The sequence below is a fragment of the Mytilus galloprovincialis genome, chromosome 10 (genome assembly GCF_965363235.1).
Source record: "Mytilus galloprovincialis chromosome 10, xbMytGall1.hap1.1, whole genome shotgun sequence".
Lineage (NCBI taxonomy): Eukaryota > Metazoa > Mollusca > Bivalvia > Mytilida > Mytilidae > Mytilus > Mytilus galloprovincialis.
In genome coordinates, this window is record NC_134847.1 from 81,718,149 (window position 1) to 81,739,874 (window position 21,726).

General features: G+C 31.6%; 1 protein-coding gene across 1 annotated transcript in view; it reads left to right on the forward strand.

The window, feature by feature from the left end:
* Positions 1-290: 290 nt before the first annotated feature.
* LOC143048570 (uncharacterized) overlaps positions 291-21,726 on the forward strand; it is a 29,714-nt gene continuing 8,278 nt past the window's right edge. The window contains exons 1-19 of the mRNA XM_076222315.1: positions 291-414; positions 3,216-3,294; positions 3,913-6,102; positions 7,937-8,029; positions 8,376-8,470; positions 9,005-9,190; positions 9,738-9,809; positions 10,815-10,929; positions 11,625-11,720; positions 12,350-12,413; positions 12,784-12,877; positions 13,685-13,731; positions 14,261-14,381; positions 15,268-15,371; positions 16,091-16,193; positions 16,698-16,848; positions 17,453-17,522; positions 19,463-19,529; positions 21,622-21,707. Of these exons, the coding sequence (XP_076078430.1) occupies positions 3,216-3,294; positions 3,913-6,102; positions 7,937-8,029; positions 8,376-8,470; positions 9,005-9,190; positions 9,738-9,809; positions 10,815-10,929; positions 11,625-11,720; positions 12,350-12,413; positions 12,784-12,877; positions 13,685-13,731; positions 14,261-14,381; positions 15,268-15,371; positions 16,091-16,193; positions 16,698-16,848; positions 17,453-17,522; positions 19,463-19,529; positions 21,622-21,707 (3,833 nt within the window). The 5' untranslated portion in view covers positions 291-414. The remainder of the gene's footprint in view (positions 415-3,215; positions 3,295-3,912; positions 6,103-7,936; positions 8,030-8,375; positions 8,471-9,004; positions 9,191-9,737; positions 9,810-10,814; positions 10,930-11,624; positions 11,721-12,349; positions 12,414-12,783; positions 12,878-13,684; positions 13,732-14,260; positions 14,382-15,267; positions 15,372-16,090; positions 16,194-16,697; positions 16,849-17,452; positions 17,523-19,462; positions 19,530-21,621; positions 21,708-21,726) is intronic.

Sequence of the window (21,726 nt, forward strand, 5' to 3'; positions counted from 1 at the left end):
ATTTCTTCATTTCTTTTTCTGGAATTCTATTCTTTTAAAAAATCCTGGACCCACCAATGCAATTAGTAGATAAAAAATTTGACGATTATAACAATACATTAAATACGGAGGAAAAAAATTTCAGGGTAATAAACAGGTAACTTATAACAATGTACTGATTTTACGTTGACTGTACAATACTACAGGAAGGTTTAGTATTACAGATTTGCAAAATTGTTTGTTTATAAAGTTGCATTCAACTATCCGTTGAACCCTTGTTAAACTTGACAATATTGATTTTAAATCTAGTCATTTTAAATGATATTTAGGGTTTATAACGTGCGTTAAAAATATATAAATGATATGTCATTGTTCATATCAATAAAACCAAGATGTTAAGTGTATATTTGATATTCGTAAAGAAAGTAGAATAAGGTAAGCAGAGTAATATTAATATTTAACAAATTAAAAAAAAACCAGTTGCTTAATGATTCGATCAAAATGAAGTATTAATTCCAAAGCATAAACTAACGCTACGAAACCTCAATTGATTTTTGATAAATCAAACATGTCATTTTCTTAACTCTTCTAAACCGTTTTGTCGTAAAAATTGGAAAAGTTAATATTTGAAAATTTCTGTTTTCATAACCCTTTTTTAAAACTTAATCAAACATCAACCAAAAATAGACAATACTGCTGTCGACCAAACTTGTAGGATTGTCCTAAAATTTAAAAAAACAAGCACCTCTGTGTTTAACGTATTTCAAAGTACATAAAAAAAATTATGGACATCTTCTTAATACATATGGACATTTTATTAAAACATATGGGCATTTTATAAAATACAAAATTACCATTTTAATCTTCTCGGTCCGAGACCACAATTATTTCGTAGTGCATTTCTTTTAGAATATAAATGAAAATTAAAAAAATCCCAACTGCACTTTCTCAATGAAATTTTTTACAGTGTATACAAAGTTATAGAAACTTAATCGGCTCCAACTCATAATATGGACAATTTTATGTTTAGGGCGTCTTGAAATCTTTTGACAGCTTCCGAAGTGCTAATTTTTAACCTTTTCAGCTGGCCCAAATCACTACTTTCCTTTAAAATTCTGGACCCAAATTTATTTTGCAGTGTAATTTCACCCCCTACTTGCAATTTGAGGCATTACACATGGAGAAATAAATTTGGAAGGGGTATACAAATTAATGGCCAGTAACCCACTTTTAACACTACGGACTATATTCGTGAACAACGAAAATCAAGGGACGACATTTGTGTTCTCGGAATTTAATTATTTGCATAACATATTTGAAACTGATTCATGCTTGTTAATATTATCAAAAAACGTGTTCCTGAATTTTGTAATGTACACATCTTCATGTTCATCAGCTGTGTCCGGACCACTTATGTTTTACTGAAAGTTAATATTATATCTGATAGGACAGTGTTCCTTATTTGAAAACGGTCTCGTTTATTTGTCAAAGACATATTCAAATATCAAACTATTATAAACTAATTTCAGCTGACGTGTGATAGAAATAAGATATTTGCATCCGTCTCCCACAAACCAACTGTAATCAAATTGACTAATGTGTTGCTAGAGCTCTAACAATTGTTTGTTTTATTTCGTAAAATGTGATTCTGAAATGAATTACAGTTGTATCAATACGGATGAAAGTTAAAGTGATTGGTGTGTGAAATTATACCGTACCGATCCAATATAAGTAATCGTTTATGTTTCAAACAACTTCCTATATCTTATGCGTAAAGTGTCTTGTTGATTGTGAGCCATTCAATATCTACCAGTACCATGAATGACAAAACCCTGGCTAATTTTCTCCAATATCAATACGTGAAAGAAATTTATTTAAAGATGACATTCTTATACTTTTAAAAAATATAAACCTGATAACATAAAAAGATCAATTACCGTAAGAAGTGTAAAACAAACATGTCGCTACTGAGTTATGACACAGAGATATCTTATCAGGAATTGATTCATGATAGGGATCGCACAACCTATCTAGTGGGCTCTAAGTAGTTTTATGTAAGTAGCTAACCCCAGCCAACTAGTTTTTTTCAAGAAATAGTTTCATAGTAAGTTTCGCATCTGTTATTGAATAAATTTCTCTTGACAGGTGAATTAAAAAAGCACAAAAAAGAAGGAAGGTCAACCGATTTTGTTTTACAAATTTCTCCATAAGAGGACGTTTTTCTCTTTCTCTTAGAAATATTTCATTCAAACTGTATTAAAAATACTGATAACTGTCATTTAAACAGGACATTTTTACTTTGAAAATTAATTGACTTGCAGGTATACTTAAATATGATTGATATGGTTTCTCTATGCAAGTTAAATCAGGTATAGGTCCTTGGGTTTACAATTTATCAAATCAATATTATATCAGGTCAGTTTGTCTAGTATTTTTGAATACAATGTTATGTTTCAACAATATTAGAGAGAAGTTTAACATATCTGATTTCATGCCGCGTGAAGTTTACCAGATCTATCTAGTTTTGAATTGAAGAAGAATGTGTTTACCTTACTTACTTGTTTTCTTCACCTTTGATTTTGCCAAATATAGTAACAACTAGGCTTGCACAAAAAAGATATTCAGAATTGCATATTCACGTAGGCCCCGAAATGACAATGTAAAAGAATTCAAACGAGAAAACTAACGGCTTTATTTATGTACAACAAATGAACGAAAAAAAAATGTAACACAATAAGAAAAGACAACCACTGAATAACAGGCTCCTGATTTCGAAAAGGCACGTACATACAGAATGTGGTTGGGTTGAACATATAAGCGGGATCTAACCCTGCCCTAACCGGGGACAGTGGTTTCACAGTACGACATAAGAACGAACTATAACAATCAGTTGAAAAAGGAGAAGGATACACATATAAATACATGTAACAAAAACACAGAGTGGATGTGTATGTGGCCGTGTAGTTGTATATAACATTTAAATACACTAAGTATTCATGGTATTGACTGTAAATGGCTTTGTGCTGTTTCCATGAAACTATATGCAGAATCGCCTTTTGAAATGATGGCATTCGAAAGCAGAGTTTTATCTAGAAAAGCTCCTCTGTCGCAGCATATGCAGAATTGTACTTTTGTTTGTTTTAAGCATTTGTCAAATTAATTAAACAAAATCCCATGTCAGAACGGAAAACAACATTTAAAACTGAATGCTCTGACAAATTGAAAATTTCTTGCAGATGCTTTTGCCGCAGAAAATGTGCACAGTGTTGACATGGTCCTGTACATATATGATTGTGAATATAATTGCAGTTTCAGGTATATATAATAATTTATTATACGGCAGCATTCGGAAGTTTTAATAACTTAAGTTACAAAGGGAAAAGTCAAATGTAAATTTAAAATATAAAGACAAATACAAATACACCAGTTTCTGGTGCAGGAAAATTGGTACCGTTAATGTTATTAAAGGCATAATCACACATGGAGTAAAATAATTTTATGCGACTGTTATATAAGTGTGAAATTTAGCTAGTCATAAACCAGGTTTATTTCATCATTTTAACATAGAAAAATGCCTGTACCAAGAAAGGTACATGACAGTTTGAACTTTTGATTTTGCCATTTTATTAGGGACTTTTCTTTTTAAATATTCTTTGGGGTTCTTTTTCTTTGTTATTATACCTTTTTTCCAAACCAGTTACCTTAATTACACATTTATTCAGCACAAAAGAAGTAATTGTCTTTAGCAGCCATTTTCAATGGGTTAACTAACTGGTGGAAGAGAACTTCTTAACACACACACAATTCATACAAGTCACACTTTTGTAACTGTAAGCTATATAAAACTACTTGAGAAGTGTTATTTAAATTTCAGTGATTCATCAATATATTCAAATATGCATTTGACATTATTTTTCTTTTGTGTATATCTAGTTCTTCCTGCATTTGCTGCAACGACAACAACTATAATAGCTGTCAATAACTTTACGATAAAACCAACAACTGCAACTAATGAAGCAACTTCTCATGCTAATCCAACAACAGCAACAAACCAAAAGACAACAACGTTAGCTATAACTACTTCTACCTATGACACAACAACGGCATCAACTCAAGGGACAATACCAGCGGTTTTAACTATTTCTCTCGATGCCACAACAACGGCATCAACTCAGTTGACAACTACATCACCTATAACTACTTCACCCAATGATACAATAGCGGCAACAAATCAGGTGACAACAACATCACCTAAAACTAGTTCACCCAATGACACAATAGCGGCAACAAATCAGGTGACAACTACATCACCTATAACTTCTTCAACCAATGGCACAATAGCGGCAGCAACTCAGGTGACAGCTACATCACCTATAACTACATCCCCCAATGACACAATAGCGGCAACAACTCAGGTGACAACTACATCACCTATATCTACTTCACCCAATGATACAATAGTTGCAACAACTCAGGTGACAACTACATCACCTATAACTAGTTCACCCAATGACACAATAGCGGCAACAAATCAGGTGACAACTACATCACCTATAACTTCTTCAACCAATGGCACAATAGCGGCAGCAACTCAGGTGACAGCTACATCAGCTTTAACTACTTTTTCAAATGAAACAGCAACGACATCAACTCAGGTGACAACTGTATCACCGATAACGACATCACCCAATGACACAATAGCGGCAACAACTCAGGTGACAACTACATCAACTATAACTTCTTCACCCAATGGCACAATAGTTGCAACAACTCAGGTGACAACTAAATCAACTATAACTACTTCACCCAATGACACAATAGCGGCAACAACTCAGGTGACAATGTCATCACCTATAACTACTTCACCTAATGACACAATAACGGCTACAACTCAGGTGACAACTACATCACCTATAACTACATCACCCAATGACACAATAACGGCAACAACTCAGGTGACAACTACATCACCTATAACTACTTCACCCAATGACACAATAGCGGCAACAACTCAGGTGACAACTACATCAGCTTTAACTACTTTTTCAAATGAAACAGCAACGACATCAACTCAGGTAGCAACCGCAGCACCTTCAACTACTGATCTCGTTGATACAACAGCGGTATCAACTGTGGTGACGACCATATCAACTAAAACTACCACTTCCGATGAGACGACAACGGCAGCAATTCATGAGACATCCGCTTTACCTACAACTACTTCTTTCGTTGCAGCAACAAATTCATCAACTGTGGATACAACAACACCTGCAATAAGTATTTCTTTAAATGAAACATCCCCATCACCTATCACTACTTCTCTCGATAAAACTACAACGGCATCAACTGTGGAGACAACAACATTACCTTTAATTACCTCTACAGTAGCATCAACTCAGGACGTAACAACATTAGCTATAACCATTTCTCCCGTTGAAACAATAACGGCATCAACTTTGGAGACAACAATATCAGATATAATAACTTCTCTCGTTGAAACAACAACAGCATCAACTCAGGCGACAACACCATTTACTATCACTAATTTTCCTGATGAAACGTCATCATTACCTCAGGAGTCCACCCAATTAGCTATAACTACTTCTTCGGTTGAAACAACTACAGCATCAACAGTGGAGACAACAACATTACCTATAATTACTTCTCCGGTTGAACCAACAACAGCGTCAACTCGGGAGACCACAACGTTAGCTATAACTACTTCTCCCGATGAAACAACAATCGCATCAACACAGGAGACAACGACATCAGCTTTAACTACTTCTCCCTATATTACAACGATGGTTTCAACTGTGGAGACAACAACATTAACAATAACTACTCCCGATGAAACAACCAAGGCATCAACAATAGAGACAACAACATTAGCTGTAACTACTGTTCCCGATGACATAACAACGGTATCAACTCAGGCGACAACAACATCAGCTTCAACTACTTCACCAGATGCGACGACAATGGTATCAACTCAGGAGACAACGACATCAGCTATAACTTCTTCTACAAATGTTAAAACAACACACAATTTAGAAACCCAAACTACAGTACAACTACCAACGTCATCACCTCTGGTGATTACAACATCTACAAAAGTTGTAACAGGTAAGACACTCAATAATTTCTGACAATTTTGAAAAAAGTATAAAACAAAATAATATACATAACAGAAACAATGAACTTTCATTTAAACATGCCGTTTATGCTATTCCCTCGGTAATGGTTATTTACATTATCTTCCGAATGAGAATATTATATTTGAATATGGTTCATCACTGTTGTCTCTGCAAAAGCCGTTTAAAAATTGATGTAGAAAATAATTGATAGGAAAAAGTTTTCAAAATGTCAAAATGTATAAACTCTATTTTATTCTAACGCAAACTTCTGTTTTTCGAAAATCTACATTGAAGAATGCTAATAGTCATCACTGCACAAATATACAGGAACTTTACATGCTGTTTAACATATACTGACTTTGTTTGTATATATCAGTAATGCAATGCTATTGTTATATTTATTCTACTTTAGAACAAGCAATAGCAGTCGAATATCTATATCTTCTATGCATAACTATCCGTATATTTGAATAAAAATGTATGGAAACTACATAATTTCAATCTAATTATTTCACTACTACATCAGCTAAAAGATTCGTATGATCCCAACTATGTATTGGTTAACTACACTATATAAAAAAACGTGAAATATCGTTTCATCTCGGCCTCTAGTTAGGGCTTAACTAATAATGTTCCTTAGCTACTTTCCAAGAACTTATCATTAACTTTTGAAATAAATCATATGCAAATTGTAGATTTAACTAAATTTAAAGTGTAAAACATTTGTTGGATGTTTTAAAGAAATAGCTAATATTCATCCGATTTTTCTGAGAAGTATGGTAATTATGCTAAGTACACTTGCTGAATGTTTGATGAACATTTTCTCCTTCGAAACATTTATGTACGGTCCGGTAATTCAGTTTACCGACAGGTTGTAGAACACCATGTTTGCCCTTTTAATAGCAAAATTGTTCTGGTGATGGCATGATGATGATATGTATCACAGTTTATTGACAAACTTAGTAAAACTAGTTTCAATTCCATTTGTATAATAAATAGATGTCGAAGATATTTTTTTAATTTTATTATCTATAATACTTCATTTAATGCAACATCAACTAAAGTAACCTTTTCATTAATGTTTACAAGCCATGATCATTACGAAACAGGTAGCTACTAACCCTTGATATTAATACCCTTCAGATTACCTATGATCATTCATACAATAAACACACCTCAGTAATATCAATGTTATATACAGAGACATTATAAAATTCTAGAAATGTGGTATCATTGTCAGTTAAACTAAAATCCACCAAAGTTCGGATGAAGTTGTTGTTAGCAATTTAAGACAATCGTACGACCTTAAAGGATGCGAAAACAAATCCTTATAGTCGGCTTTTGTGAGACATAATAAATATGAGATAAATTGATATAAATAACAAACAACCTAATTTATAAAACAACAATTTACGAAAAAAACAAAACCATAGATACATTTGTGAAGCAGCGACAACCACTGCACTACAAACGTATGACTTCAGACAGTCTCAAACGGAATATGGTAAGGTTAGAAATGTATTAAGGCACCAAACGGTCTCCCGAACCTGGGACAGTGATGTTACAGTGCGATACCATAACAGTTATATTAGAACAAACTATAAAAATCAGTTAAAAGCGGTTTAACTCACCAGTTCGATACAATGCAGAAACAAATATCTAGCAAAAACACACTACAGACGTAACAGGGTATTGTAACATCCTAACAACTGAAATGACACACACTATATTGCTCTCAAAGTACTCACAGAAATTGACAGCTTGTTCACTATCGATCCACATTATTGAAAATTAATTATAGTTCTGACATGTATCTTTTGCAGCCTATTGTCCAGAAAACATATTTAACAATATAACATGGTCAAAGGTAGCAGCTGGAGAAAAAGACACACAAAAATGTCCGCCTGGGTATACAGGTATTTCACGTAACACTCATATTTTGATCCTATAAAAATGAAAAAAAAAGATGACAGTCAATCCACACAACCGGTGGAACTATGAATTATATATATTTGAACTGTGATTATTGGTTTTGGAGGGGAATGTTTTTTTCCAATACCGAAATCGAGTAAAACTATATATTTGTAATGATTTATTTTCTTCATCACAATTCAACGATTTCTCATTTCTACCTACTTTTTATGGAAGTAAAACTTGTATTTTTCATCATAACTGTTAATTTGAAGTAATTCATTGATCCAGAAACTTGATAATAAAGTCTGATCTTTGATTTTTACTTATCTTTTTACTTATAACTTGTAGGTAATGCCTTTCGAAAATGCAACGGCAACGGTGATTGGGAAGATCCTGTATATTTAGAATGTGTCAATATGGAACTTCATGGAACAACGGACAAGGTAATTTTATATTTATTGATTATTGGGGCCTTATGACTCCACTGAATGCTCTATATCAAATTGTTTTATATTTATCTTATCATAAAGTATATTTATCCTGAATTAAGTATTTGGAAGAAGAGTTCTCATTATGTTAAAGTAAACTTAAAAGTATAGAATATTAATGGCACAGCTGACCGCGGATATGTTTTCCTTGTCTTGGCAAAGCTACCGTTTTGTCATATTTATTTTTTAAATGCAACTTATTTACAACAGTTTACTTGCAATTAGTATCACGACCAGTGTCAAAGGTGAAACAAGCGCTGCATGTCTTCTGAAGCATTCGAGTATGCCTATTATAGTCATCTTTATAAATTGTATTTTGTTAATTTATTTCGCCGTTAAACTCATTGCAAAGGTTGTCAAATATAACACTATTTTCACTGCAATGTAATATTATAATAACAATTCGAAAAAGTCCAATTGAAGTCATTAGATAGTGAAACATTATTACCATTACACCATTATGTTTAACAAATTATATTTATATTGTAGATAAATAGTCTGAAAAACAGCACTAATTCTACGTTAGCAGCACAAATTATATCTGACGTACTAAATACTATAGATAAAACTTTAGGGAAAGAAATTCCTACATCTGGAGATTTGAAACATACCACTAATATTCTGACTGATATTATCGGAATAGGGACATCGTCAAATGCGTCTGTTAATTCCGAGGTATATTTGACATCTTTTTCATAAGCAAAATGTAAATGGGATCTTCATAGGGTTATCTACGTAAAATAAATGATGTAACGGAAAACTCGGTTTTATTCATGTTTTAACAACAGTCTCTTGACCAAACGAGAAAAGGTTTTTGATCAATACTTTTCTTGAAAATGTTTTTATTGATAACTTTTGAGGTATTGTTTTCTTTTGATAATGGTATATGTCTTATCATGATGATATCGTAGTGGATTTTATCATCATAAAGTTTTCTTTAAAAGTTTTTGAGGAATTTGATAAACCCACAAGTTATTGAATCATTAAAACATAATCCATATAAAAATCACACATATGATAGATTTGAGACAAAACAACACTTAAATAATTATATAGTACGAATAGACATTAAAAGGTACAACGATCATGCAACGTAATATAAGGGAATGAAATGCCCATTAAGCAAATAAATATGACATAAACAAACAGTGAAAAATATATCGTCCATATCTTACAACAACAAATTATTAATGAATTTGATAAAAATTAAATATAATTTCAGGAATTTGGAGATGTTCTTAATTCGGTGTGGAATACAAATAATAGCGGTAGCTGGAATGAAGTTAATTCAGAGGTAAAGTTTGTTAAAATTAAACAGTCCATTACATACATATGAGTTAACACAGATTTTCCATTTCAATCATAAATAAGTATCTGGCCTTGAAGTCATCAAACTTTTTGAGTCAGTTTTTTGTACTCATATACTAAAAAGCAACCAATAAAAATGTCTCTTTTACCTCCCATTTAAAATTAGAAATTTTGTCTAAATCATTTTGAAAGAAACCGTGCAAAATCTCACAAATTGATAAACTTGTGTAAGTTATAATAAGTTGAATTGTGACGATCATTTGTCCTATTATACTCATGTCCTATCATCAAGTAAACCAACTACCAGTATAGTTCAGGAATTCATAACTGTTTTGGCGGTATTGTGTAAAATAATAAAGGTAACAATGTTTAACAAAATTCAATATAGAACGTTTTAAGTGTTAAAGAGAGGCGAAATTAAACTGACAACGCAATGGCTGTAACAATAAAAGACCAGCAGACAAACAACAGTGCACAAAACATAGCATAGAAAACTTTGCAATACGAAGCGAATTCTGCTTAAAATTTTGAACGTCGTGTTACTCATGTAAGTACACAACGATACTAAGTCTAATAAAGTAAGTCATATTCGAGGAAAGGGGGATGTGATTGTGGTTAATTAGAAGATCTGTGAAATAGCAACTCAATAACAGTTCAATCCACTAGTTAAGCCGTCCGTTTATAAGGGATGATTTCAATTTCAACACTTAAATTTGGTGTAATAGCTAATTTATGAACAACAACCCTCTGTCAAGGAAATCATGATAAGAAAATCGTCCTGAAATAAATAAACTAAGAGAGAAAAGTCTGTGTTGTCCGCCATGTCACAATTTGTTTGCGCTCGGGAATTTTACATTGAAGATTTACATTTGATCCTTTACTTGGAAGAGGAAAACAAAATAAGCAAGCATTTTCCTTTTGTAATAGATGTCTTGAAATCGTTTATCTTTTGAAAATGTCATTGATAAATGTTTTTGAAAACTTATTACAGGAACAGTCTAACAATAGTGCATCAAACATTATGCGATTAGTAGACAGTCTTGGAAGTCTCGTGCAAAAAAAGTTATTATCAAATGAAACCATAATCATTAACAAAACAAATTTAGGTAAGCTTACTAACCATTTTACAGTCTACTTTAAATTGCGAATAGAAATGGGGAATGTGCCAAAGAGACAACAACCCGACCATTGAAAAAAACAACAGCAGGAGGTCACCAACAGGTCTTCAATGTAGCGAGAAATTCCCGCACCCGGAGGCGTCCTTCAGCTGGCCCCAAAACAAATATATACTAGTTCAGTGATACTTGATTATAACAAATGATACGTTTTACTATATAGATTATAACTTTGAAACAAAGCATAAGCTTATAAATGGAAAAGGTTGTGTATGCCTATATAAGTACACATTATTGGTAGGTTCAAGATTAACTTGGATCAATTATGAGATGATAACAAACTAAATGATTGCATTCTTCTGAAAGTTTTCTTAATTTACCTCCATTAGTCAAAGCCAAATACTGTAAAAGATACATATTCAAACGTCGATAATGCATGTTTCCAAAACAGTGAAATAAAAGGTATCAATGGGAGGATATTATAAACATTAAACTGGACTGATTAATTTAGAAAAAATGGTATTGTGGTGATGGTTATTTAGGTAAATATACAGTAGAACGGAGTGCAGTAATCGTTATTTTAATGTTTATGTTGTGGGTATTCAAAACTATACCAAATATAACAGAGTGTATTTTCTATAACATAACTCAATTAAATGCAATGAATAGAATTTTATTGTTTTTAGTTATCCAGGTTTCAACCATGAAGGAAAACCTTACTTTCCCGCCAGATTCGAATTCGATTTCAAAATTGATTCTTGCAGATCAACCATCTCTACAAGGTATATCTAATTATACAAATTGTCTTTTATTCAACTGTGCTGCTTGCGTTGATGCATAAACTATGAGAATATCTAATAGTACGAGAACACATATTATGATTAAACAGTTAATTTGCAAGAGCAGTGCGATGATATATTCACAACTTTGAATAACACTCATTCCCTTCCGAAATATACCGGGACAAAATCATATACGTTCGTTCTGCACCAATTAACATCCACAAATTGTTAATCTTGAAAACATCAAAACAAAATAAAAACAAACAAAACAAAACAACCTTGCTGGTTGAATTTGGTAAGTTCTACGTCTTTTAAAATTATAGAATATTCTATTTATCAGACAGACACCAAGGTGTATGAGTCGTTCCTTCCTTGTATTTATTATAATTACTTTTCTACTAACAGTAGTCACATAATCATAGAAAGGTAGAATTCTTGGAATTAAAATAAAGCTACATGCAGTTTTTGTAAGTTTATCATTTTTTTTTATCAGTTTTGAAGACTAAAATTGAGAAAGGAAATGGGGAATGTGTCAAAGCGACAACCACCCGACCATAGAGTAGACAACAGCCGAAGGCCACCAATTGGTCTTCAATGTACACATATATATTAAATTTTATATTTTTCAGATACACTTTACACAGCAGCCCTTTACAGGACATTGTCGGGAATACTTCCAACAACACCGAATAGGTTTGGAATTTACAACAAAACTACTTCTTAACATTAAGTTAATTAATGCCATTTTAACTACATATAGCTAGGTCAACCAACCAATTTTTTTAATGTCCTGTACAAAGTCAGGAATAAGACAGTTATCAAATAGTTTGTTTTTATTAATCTTGGCGTTTTTTGTTACTTTAGTGTACATGTTGGTCCTTTGTTTACCTCTTAAAGTTGATGTGTTTCTCTCGGTTTTAGTTTGTAACCCAGATTTGTTGTCTCTATAGATGTTTGACTTTTGAACAGCGGTATACTATTGTTGCCCTTATTTGTTCTGACCCGATGAAAGATTATATGCATTTCATAGCTTAAATTATTGAGGTAGATATTTTCATTTTAGATCAGTTGGTTCAGATGTGATTTCCGTGTCCTTTGGCGAAGATGTTCACAACCTATCAGAATATATTATAATCAGATTTGAGCAAAATAAAAAGGTAAAATGTACACTGACTTGATTTTAATAGTATTGTATATTCAAAAAGAACAATACTTGCGACATTGTAGAGTGATAAATCATTTTAAACATATTGTACATCAATCATAGTCATTTGAAATGAAGTAAAGACTATGTAACAACATTAACGTATGATTTCGACCTTTGTAAGAACTATACGTGTTTCCCTAAATACCTGAATAATGTACAATCGTGACCTAACTTTTAGAAAGACAAATCTTTAATTCTTTAAGTCTGCAACACATTTATAAAACATAGGCATTAAAACATTAAACATTCAAACATTCAAACATTACTCATAATTGTTTAAGTTCAACTTTTCATTATAAAGCTGCAAACTTAGAGTTTGGTGAGATACACGTCTTTACGCTACAAACATACACGCAAGCACTCGTCACTTGGAAAACGATATGCTTTACCATTAATGCCCACCAACAGTAAAAAAAGGACAATAGTACGATTCAATTGTAATAGATTTTATCAACGTGCATGTGTTTGGAAAGCGTATAGCTGTTGATATAAATTTACAAACACTTAAATGTATGCAATGTTTTACATATAATGTAACGATAATTCAATCGATGTACCCGATATCTATCTGTTGAAAGGTTTTGCGATTTGTGACGTTTTAGATGTGTTTACCTTGATTTGTTAATGGATTAATGATATTTGAAAAATTATTTAAAAAAGCCAAATTGGAGTTTCTTTTAAATCGTTTAATATACTATATCCTTATTTTAATGCCAATTTAACATGAATTTATTTTTATTGTTGTCCTGATTTACAGGTAAATTACACAGACCCAAAGATATCTTGTGGATATTGGAATTTCAGGTATATGTTTTAGTCAAAGTCTTCTCCAACCGGGAGTAATATACTGCTATTGCGTTTTCTAATCGTAATTATCGTAACAGCTATCTCAGCTCCTGTATTAAAATGTACCTGGACACCTCGTATCATACCTTTTAAGTTTATGCATAAAACTGATTTGCAGATCTGCAATTTTTTTGGACAACGCTATACGTTTGCTATTGTGCTTTTTATTTCAATTAAGCATTGCATTTGCTTTTTTTTAATTATTTCTGTCTTCTAAATAATCAAATGATTTAACGATATTTGATTAGGAACTTTGTCTAGTTGAACCGTATCTTGTAATCGATCTTCAAATTACCCGGATAGTCTTGATTCTGATTTCAAAATTAGTTTAACTGAATTTAAATTTGTTATTGAAATCTTTATAAAGATTGAGAAATAAATAAAGTAAAGTTTCAAGGACACTGTTTTGTTTTAAACTTTTTCATGATTTTTCTAACACTGTTCTGAACTTTCGTTTTGTCTCGATTTATGTTTGGCTATATTTCAGTGCTAGAAGTTGGGCTAGTAGTGGATGTTATCTCAAACAGACTGAATCGAATGTTTCTACATGCACATGCAATCATTTAACAAATTTTGCTATTTTGATGAGTCCTAGCGATTTTGAAATCGTAAGTTTTACATATGTATAAACAAACTGTTGTGTATCGATGAAAAAGCCTGTTGACAACTATGAATTTCACATATTATTCTAAAAATAAGAACACGTTAAAAATTTCATGCGTCTAAAACTATTTTTGGATCTACTTTCATTCAAAACGCTAAAAAATATATTTATTAGGTTTCTTTTACATTTTTTTTAGGAAGTCAGAATGAAAGAAACTTTTGATTTTTAAGTACGGTATCTGGAAGGCGGATGCTGCATGTTCTTTATGAACTTTTGATCTTGATCCTGGTTTTGGTGTTTTCGCATTTCAACTGTATTGATTTTAAAACCAGTGATGATTCCTTTGTTTATGCAATACAAATTGTGTGGACCTATTATCAGCCTGATATCGTTTATAACACGGATAAATTCAGAAACGAAGTGTTGCTTAAAATTATAATATAACTGTGTCAATATTTAGATTTAGTTATATCTTTGCTGACGAAATTTAAGATTAAGCCATCATTATGTATCTAGCGTAATTTGACTGACTGATCTCAGCAATGTTTTATTTTATTCTCAAAACATTGTATGAACCTTAAAGAAAAAAAACATATTTTCATTCAATAGATAAGGTATGCTGGAGGTAATATGTTTAAAAGACAGAATAATAAACGTGTAGTGTGTTAAAATACACAATAGAAAAGAATTTGTATAAATGAGTACACAAAACAAAATGTGTTTACGATAAAAAAAAAAAAATAAAACAATTAGGATAATAACTAACTGAAGAGCAATGCAACACCCTTTCGAAAACCAAGTAACATGGCCTTCGGTTGTTGTCTGCTCTTTGGTAGTGGTGTTGTCTCTTTGACATATTCCCCATTTCTATTCTAAAATCTATATTTCAGACAGACTTGCACCAGAAAGCATTAGAACTTATCACGTTTGTTGGTTGTGGACTTTCAATATTAGGATGTACTCTTACACTTATTACATACTATGTGTTCTGGAGGTAAGAATTAAAGTTAAAAAAAAGAAAACAGAATACTACTCGTGTACTGTGTCAAAATGCATAATAGAAAGGAATTGTTATGCAGATAAATGTGTGCAGAAATGAAAAAAAAATTTACGAAAAAAAGATAGAAACTAACTAGAGATGAATGCAACACCCTTCCAGAAACCTTAAAAGTTTAGCAACATGACTAAGAAAAAGATTCCTTGCTATACTACAATTGAAAAAAGTTAATTTGTTAGATACTTCTAAGAATATTTAATCAATAAGATATCCTTTCAAATAGAAGTAAGACTCTATGAAACTCTGGTCAGGAATAATCTGCACAATGAGTGCTCAAATAATTTGATTTCAGAGCTGGAGAATGAAATCATCAAAGTGGACATAATCCATCAAATCTGCTTTTTCACTCCGTAAGGCAATTACAGGAAACGCGTTTCATTCGACTTTAACATAACAATTAATTTGCATGCAAAACAAGAATACATTAGTATATGATAATGCAATTTTGTAAAACTACCTTATAATCATATGTCAGGGATCATTGTTTTAGCCTATTTTATCTATTACATCGTTGTCGATAAAATGATGCAGACTAAATCTATGCGTCTCTCGTGGATTGCTGTCTCATTGGCAATCATACAACATCTTCTTTCTTAAATTTGATATAAGTATACATTTAAAGTTGTGATAGTTAAATAATATGTTTACTCTTTTAGGTATGTTAAAAATGAATGGACTGTTATTTTATCGAATATGTGCGTTGTATTGATCATTGGATATTCCGTTTTCTTAAGTTCTACAAACGTCACAGACAATGAGGTGAGTATTGTACCAATAAAAATGATTACAGCTCATAAATAAAAGCAACAGTATTGTGTTATTATATTACAGTATTATACCACTGTTTGAATTCGATAGAGAGAAAACAAATCTGGGATTCAAGGTAAAACCATGGGACACGCATCTCAACTATTAGAGGATACCAACCGAAAAACAGAAACAGTGCAACAACAACAACAAACGCCAACATAAATGGACACAGAAACTTTATTAACAGTGATATTCTTAACTTGGACGGCTCGACAGAGTATGATATCTCGCAAAAGACAGGCATAATGTTAAACATTTAAAGACGTTTACAAATAGCAAGTAAAACATAGATTTTAGAATTCACTTATTAATGCTACTTCCAATTCTTAAGTTAAAAACATATTTATTATATGAATGAAAATGGAACAGCAAAATAAATGTAACTAAAACTTTTATGTCAACGTTAACTGATGTATTTCTATCAAGCGGAATTGTTGTACATATCTGTTTCAGATTGCCTGTATTATAGTAACAGCAATTCTGCATTACGTATTTTTGGTTGTATTCTTCCTTATGTTATGTGAAGGAATATCAGTAGCTAGATCTGTCACCGTTGTTTTCAAGAGAAAATCTGAAGCACGCTTTTATTTACCATTTGCTTGGGGTAAGACTATTAATCTTTGATATTTCTTCTTATGTCTTAATATAGTTGACTAGCACGAAATTCCTTTTAAAGATGATTACTGTAAAAAGACACTATGTTCGGTTTGTAAATTTACTAAATGTAAATAATAAAGGAAACCGAAACTATTACTTATAAAATTGACAATTAATATAAATGATTAAAAAAAAAACCCAACTGAATATACTAAACGGGCAATCTTTCTTAATTAACAAAAGACCGAGAAACAAACTCAAGAATTGGAAGTCGACTAAAACGAGGATAGGTGAACTATATACATGCAACTTTTTGAAGGCTGCTTCATCAAAATTTAACGTAAACAATTGGAAAGCAAAAATCTCCTTTTTTGTCGTAAAGCTCCAGCGACACCATAGCCAATTTGTCGATGTGAGTCAATATATGAATTCTGATTAATTGTATATTTGATATATCTAAAGTTTGAATCGATGCTTTCCCCACTTTAAAATAATATAGGTTTGATTTCAACTATTTCTATCCATGTATGAAAAGTATTGATTTAAAAAATATATATATATCATATGCATACAAATAATACAGTAGGCAGTAACAAAATTTTTTTCTTCAGGCGTTCCGTTAGTGATTGTTGGAATAACTCTCGGAGTAACGCGCCTTAAATGCTATCATTCTGAAAAATAGTATGTATAAATTAGTATGAATAAGAAAGGAAATGAAAACTGTTTTTAGAGTTCTTCTATTTAACAGCCTATGTTTCACAAACTTTAACTTCAAACAATAAAAAAGTTTTGTTATTCAATGGTTTGATATAATCATCTTACATAATGTTAACTTGTTTTTTTTTTAGTTAAACGTTGTTCACATGAAATCAGCAATACAGTTTGAAACATGTATATAGGTCAAAGTGTTTGACTTAATTAAAATTGAATTGTCAATTTAAGATTAATTGAAAGCTATATATTTACACACGACAAATTCTCCTTTCAGAAATGAACAACAAAAAAAATCAGCTATCTTAATGTAATTTTCAGTAATTTTTAATCACTGAATTAATACACTGCTTCCATGGATCAGCCATAGTTTGAATTTTTTATTTGTGACTTTTGTCATGTTCATAATCAGCTTTTGATTTTTATATATATATACTAATATTTGGGTATCGGGAATAAATTAAACGTTCTTGTTTCTCGAAATGATCTTCTATTGCTAGGACATCGGTACAGTTCAAATAAAAAGAATACTAGTATCAACATTAACGCTTTCCCACCAGATGTAACACGTTTTATTAAGAAATGCACTATCAAATTACTGGGAAATAATATTTGTTTGTATATACAATTATATACATTAGTTTTATGAGATATAGAATATTTCAAATCAAATCAGATACATGTTTGATCTAAAATGAAAATCTAGGGGCACTGCACACATACACGAAAAATTGATAGTTTATTTTTGACGTATACTCTACTTCCTTTAACTCCTGGATAGTTTCGAAAAATATGTATAGAGACACAGACACGTTAACTTTTATTTTTATAGAAGTCGCTCTTCACTATACTACTACCTGTCGATACATTTATTTTTTGCATTGCACAAGTCATGTCTTCTTAGACTATTAATGACGTTAAAATACTAAATCCCTGTGATGTGTTTTAGTCGATTTTAGTCTCTGATGCATGATTTTTTTATTATTTATTGGTTTTGGCTTTTAACTAGCTGTCAGTAACTGCGAGTACTCTCAAATCGTATTTTCTTGTTAATTCGACCTGTTGATACTGTTTATAATGCTTTTTTGTTATTTTTTATTTATATGGATCTTTTCTGTACACCAGCTTTCATTATTTGTAATATCTTCAATTTTTCACTTATTCTTACAACATTTGTATAAACTTCAAGATAATAAAAAAACCGTTTTTTTTCTAAAGTGAACATTGATTGGTTAAATATTTCTCAGTCATGTCCTGTGTTTGAATTTGTTTGTTAGCTTTTTGGTCATGAATGTTTGTCTCTAATATTTAAATAATTGTGCATTTGTATTCAGATATCGCAGATCAAATTTATTCGTTCATTGTTTAATCATACGTTTTTTGATTGAGTTAAGTCTGCCAATTGATATTTTATCGTATGTTTTTCTTTGTTGCGATGCTATTATGCTATTGTTTCAGAAAAAGGGAGAAGGTTTGGATCCATTAAAACGTTTAATCCCGCTGCAAATGTTTGCACCTGTCCTAAGTCAGGAATCTGATGTACAGTAGTTGTCGTTTGTTTATGTAATATATACGTGTTTCTCGTTTCTCGTTTTGTTTATATAGATTAGACCGTTGGTTTTCCCGTTTGAATGGTTTTACACTAGTAATTTTGGGGCCCTTTATAGCTTGTTGCTCGGTGTGAGCCAAGGCTCCGTGTTGAAGGCCGTACTTTAACCTATAATGGTTTACTTTTTAAATTGTTATTTGTATGGAGAGTTGTCTCATTGGCACTCACACCACATCTTCCTATATCTATGAAAATATAAGCATACATTAACAACTCCTTTCCAAGTGAACACTATTAAATTGATTATTTTTCAAAATGTCTTGTAAAGTGTCTCTATTTAACTTTTATTATATGTTTACAGTTGCTGGCTTAGCACGAATAATTTTGTATTCATGGCCTTTGTTGGACCCGCTTTACTTGTTATACTGGTAAGCTTATTTACAGATTCTGTATCATATTCAAAGATGAAAGAAACATAAAACAAATGATCTGTTTTATTAATTTAATTATTACTGCTGGATTGTGGGACTGGTACCCTTGATAAAGATAAGCATATCGAAATGTACTATTTTCTTGTTTATTTGTGTTTTTCTCTGTCCTGAATGTTCTTGCATTTATTTGCATTGCAGTCCTGTCATGTAATGTTGCCTATTTAGTGATATATTTTACTTTGCCACAAAACCGCGAAGTAAGCTAGCCACAAAATCTGTTTAAAACCATCACTTTTTCTTAAAATGTCCTGTACCAAGTCAGGAAAATGGCATTTGTTATCTTATAGATCGTTTTAGTGTCTGTTGCATTGTCTTCTGATTTTTGTTGCACTTCAGTGATTCTGGTGTTTCGTTGTTTTCCTCTTATAGTTGATGAGTTCCCTCGGTATGAGCTTGTAATCCGTATTTTTTTCTCTCTCAATCGATTTATTACTTTAGAACATCGGTCTACTACTGTTGCCTTAAATTACTGTAACAAATGACTTATGTTCATGTAATATTCTTTTTTGTTTTTTAAATATGTAGCAAAATGTGTTCTTAGTATATTTGCATTGGTGCATGTATACATGTACCTCCAAGGTTATTTCAAAAAGTCCATAAAAACAGAACGAGTGAAAAACAGCAGCCAAATCCAAAGTCGGCACAGTCATTTCAATAGCAAATAGTATTGAAAATGCCTGTACCAAGTCAGGAATATGACAGTTCTTGTCCATTCGTTTTTGATGCGTTTTGTTATTTGATTTTGCCATGTGATTATCATGATTATGGACTTTCCGAATTGATTTTCCTCTAAGTTCAATATTTTGTGATTTTACTTTTTTTTTTATATAGCAAATGGTAGGTTAAACCTGGTTCATAGATTTTTAAACCCCCAACGTTTTTAGCAGTTGGTCAGTTACAAAATTAAAATGTAAAACAATACCACCAAATCATAGTACGTCACATCCATTTGCAAACGACAAATACTCCCTGTAGGCAACCAATTTTACGTTTTGTTGCATAACAAATTAATTGAGACATACATGTCAACATAGACATATATCTTTGATGCTTTAAGCACCATCCTTTTGTATTCGGTATTTCTATGAAATATTTAGAAAAAATGAGGCTACATTGATACTTTGATAATTACGCCCATTCGTGATTTATGTGTTGTTGTGTCACTCGTTGAATATTTTTCTACATTTGAATTCTTTTATTAGTTTTTCTATTAATTACATTGGTAACAGGTTTTTAAAGAAATTAAAGTAAAAAATGTAAAAAGCTATATTTTTTCTACACATTCACAATTTGTTTTGATCCGATGTCAATGGCAACGCCTATTGTTTTATGACATCAGATGAGTGAAATAACCACTGTTATATCACATGTGAAATTATCGCTTTTGTTTTCTGTAGTACTGGATAGGATAAAACTTGACTCATGCCAACTCGTTCTTTATTTAACCCTGATAGTGTCAAGGTGGTTTTTTTAACTACCGTTGAGGCCCAAGGGATAAGCACTGGATTATAAATTGTGCATATTTATTGAAACATTTAAATTGAACAAAGACTAGTAGGGGAAACTATGTTGGTATAACACATAGTATGACAAAGATTCAGTATAATACAATCAACTAAACAATTAAAAAAAACCCACACATATAACAATCTTACATAGTCTCCAACAAAGAAAGTTTTGTGATCTTGGTGTTTTTCCAACATATCGTAACCACAATCCCGTCCTCTTTATCTCAAAGTGACAATTTGCCTCGGCGTTTGCAGCTTTTTACCGACAGATGAGTTTTCATGTTGTCTTTGTACTTTCTGCTTTGTTTTGCCTTTTTGTTTGCTCATTGTATTTCCTATTTGTATTCCTGTTGAATTTTAAATGCACGCTTGGTATTTCTAGAGAGAAACATCTTTTTTTGTGTTTGACAAAATTTTCGTAGCAAAGCGATGTTTCATTGAAAGAATGACTTACTAGTAATTAACAAATCAACAAATTATCATCTATCATAATTTTATTGATGTCTTTTCCCTGATTGTAGATTAATATAGGAATAATACACGTTGTATTAAAAGCTATTTATTCTACAAATGCTATGGTGAACGAAAGATTAAAGAAAAAAGTCAGGTTTGTATTTTGTTCAGGC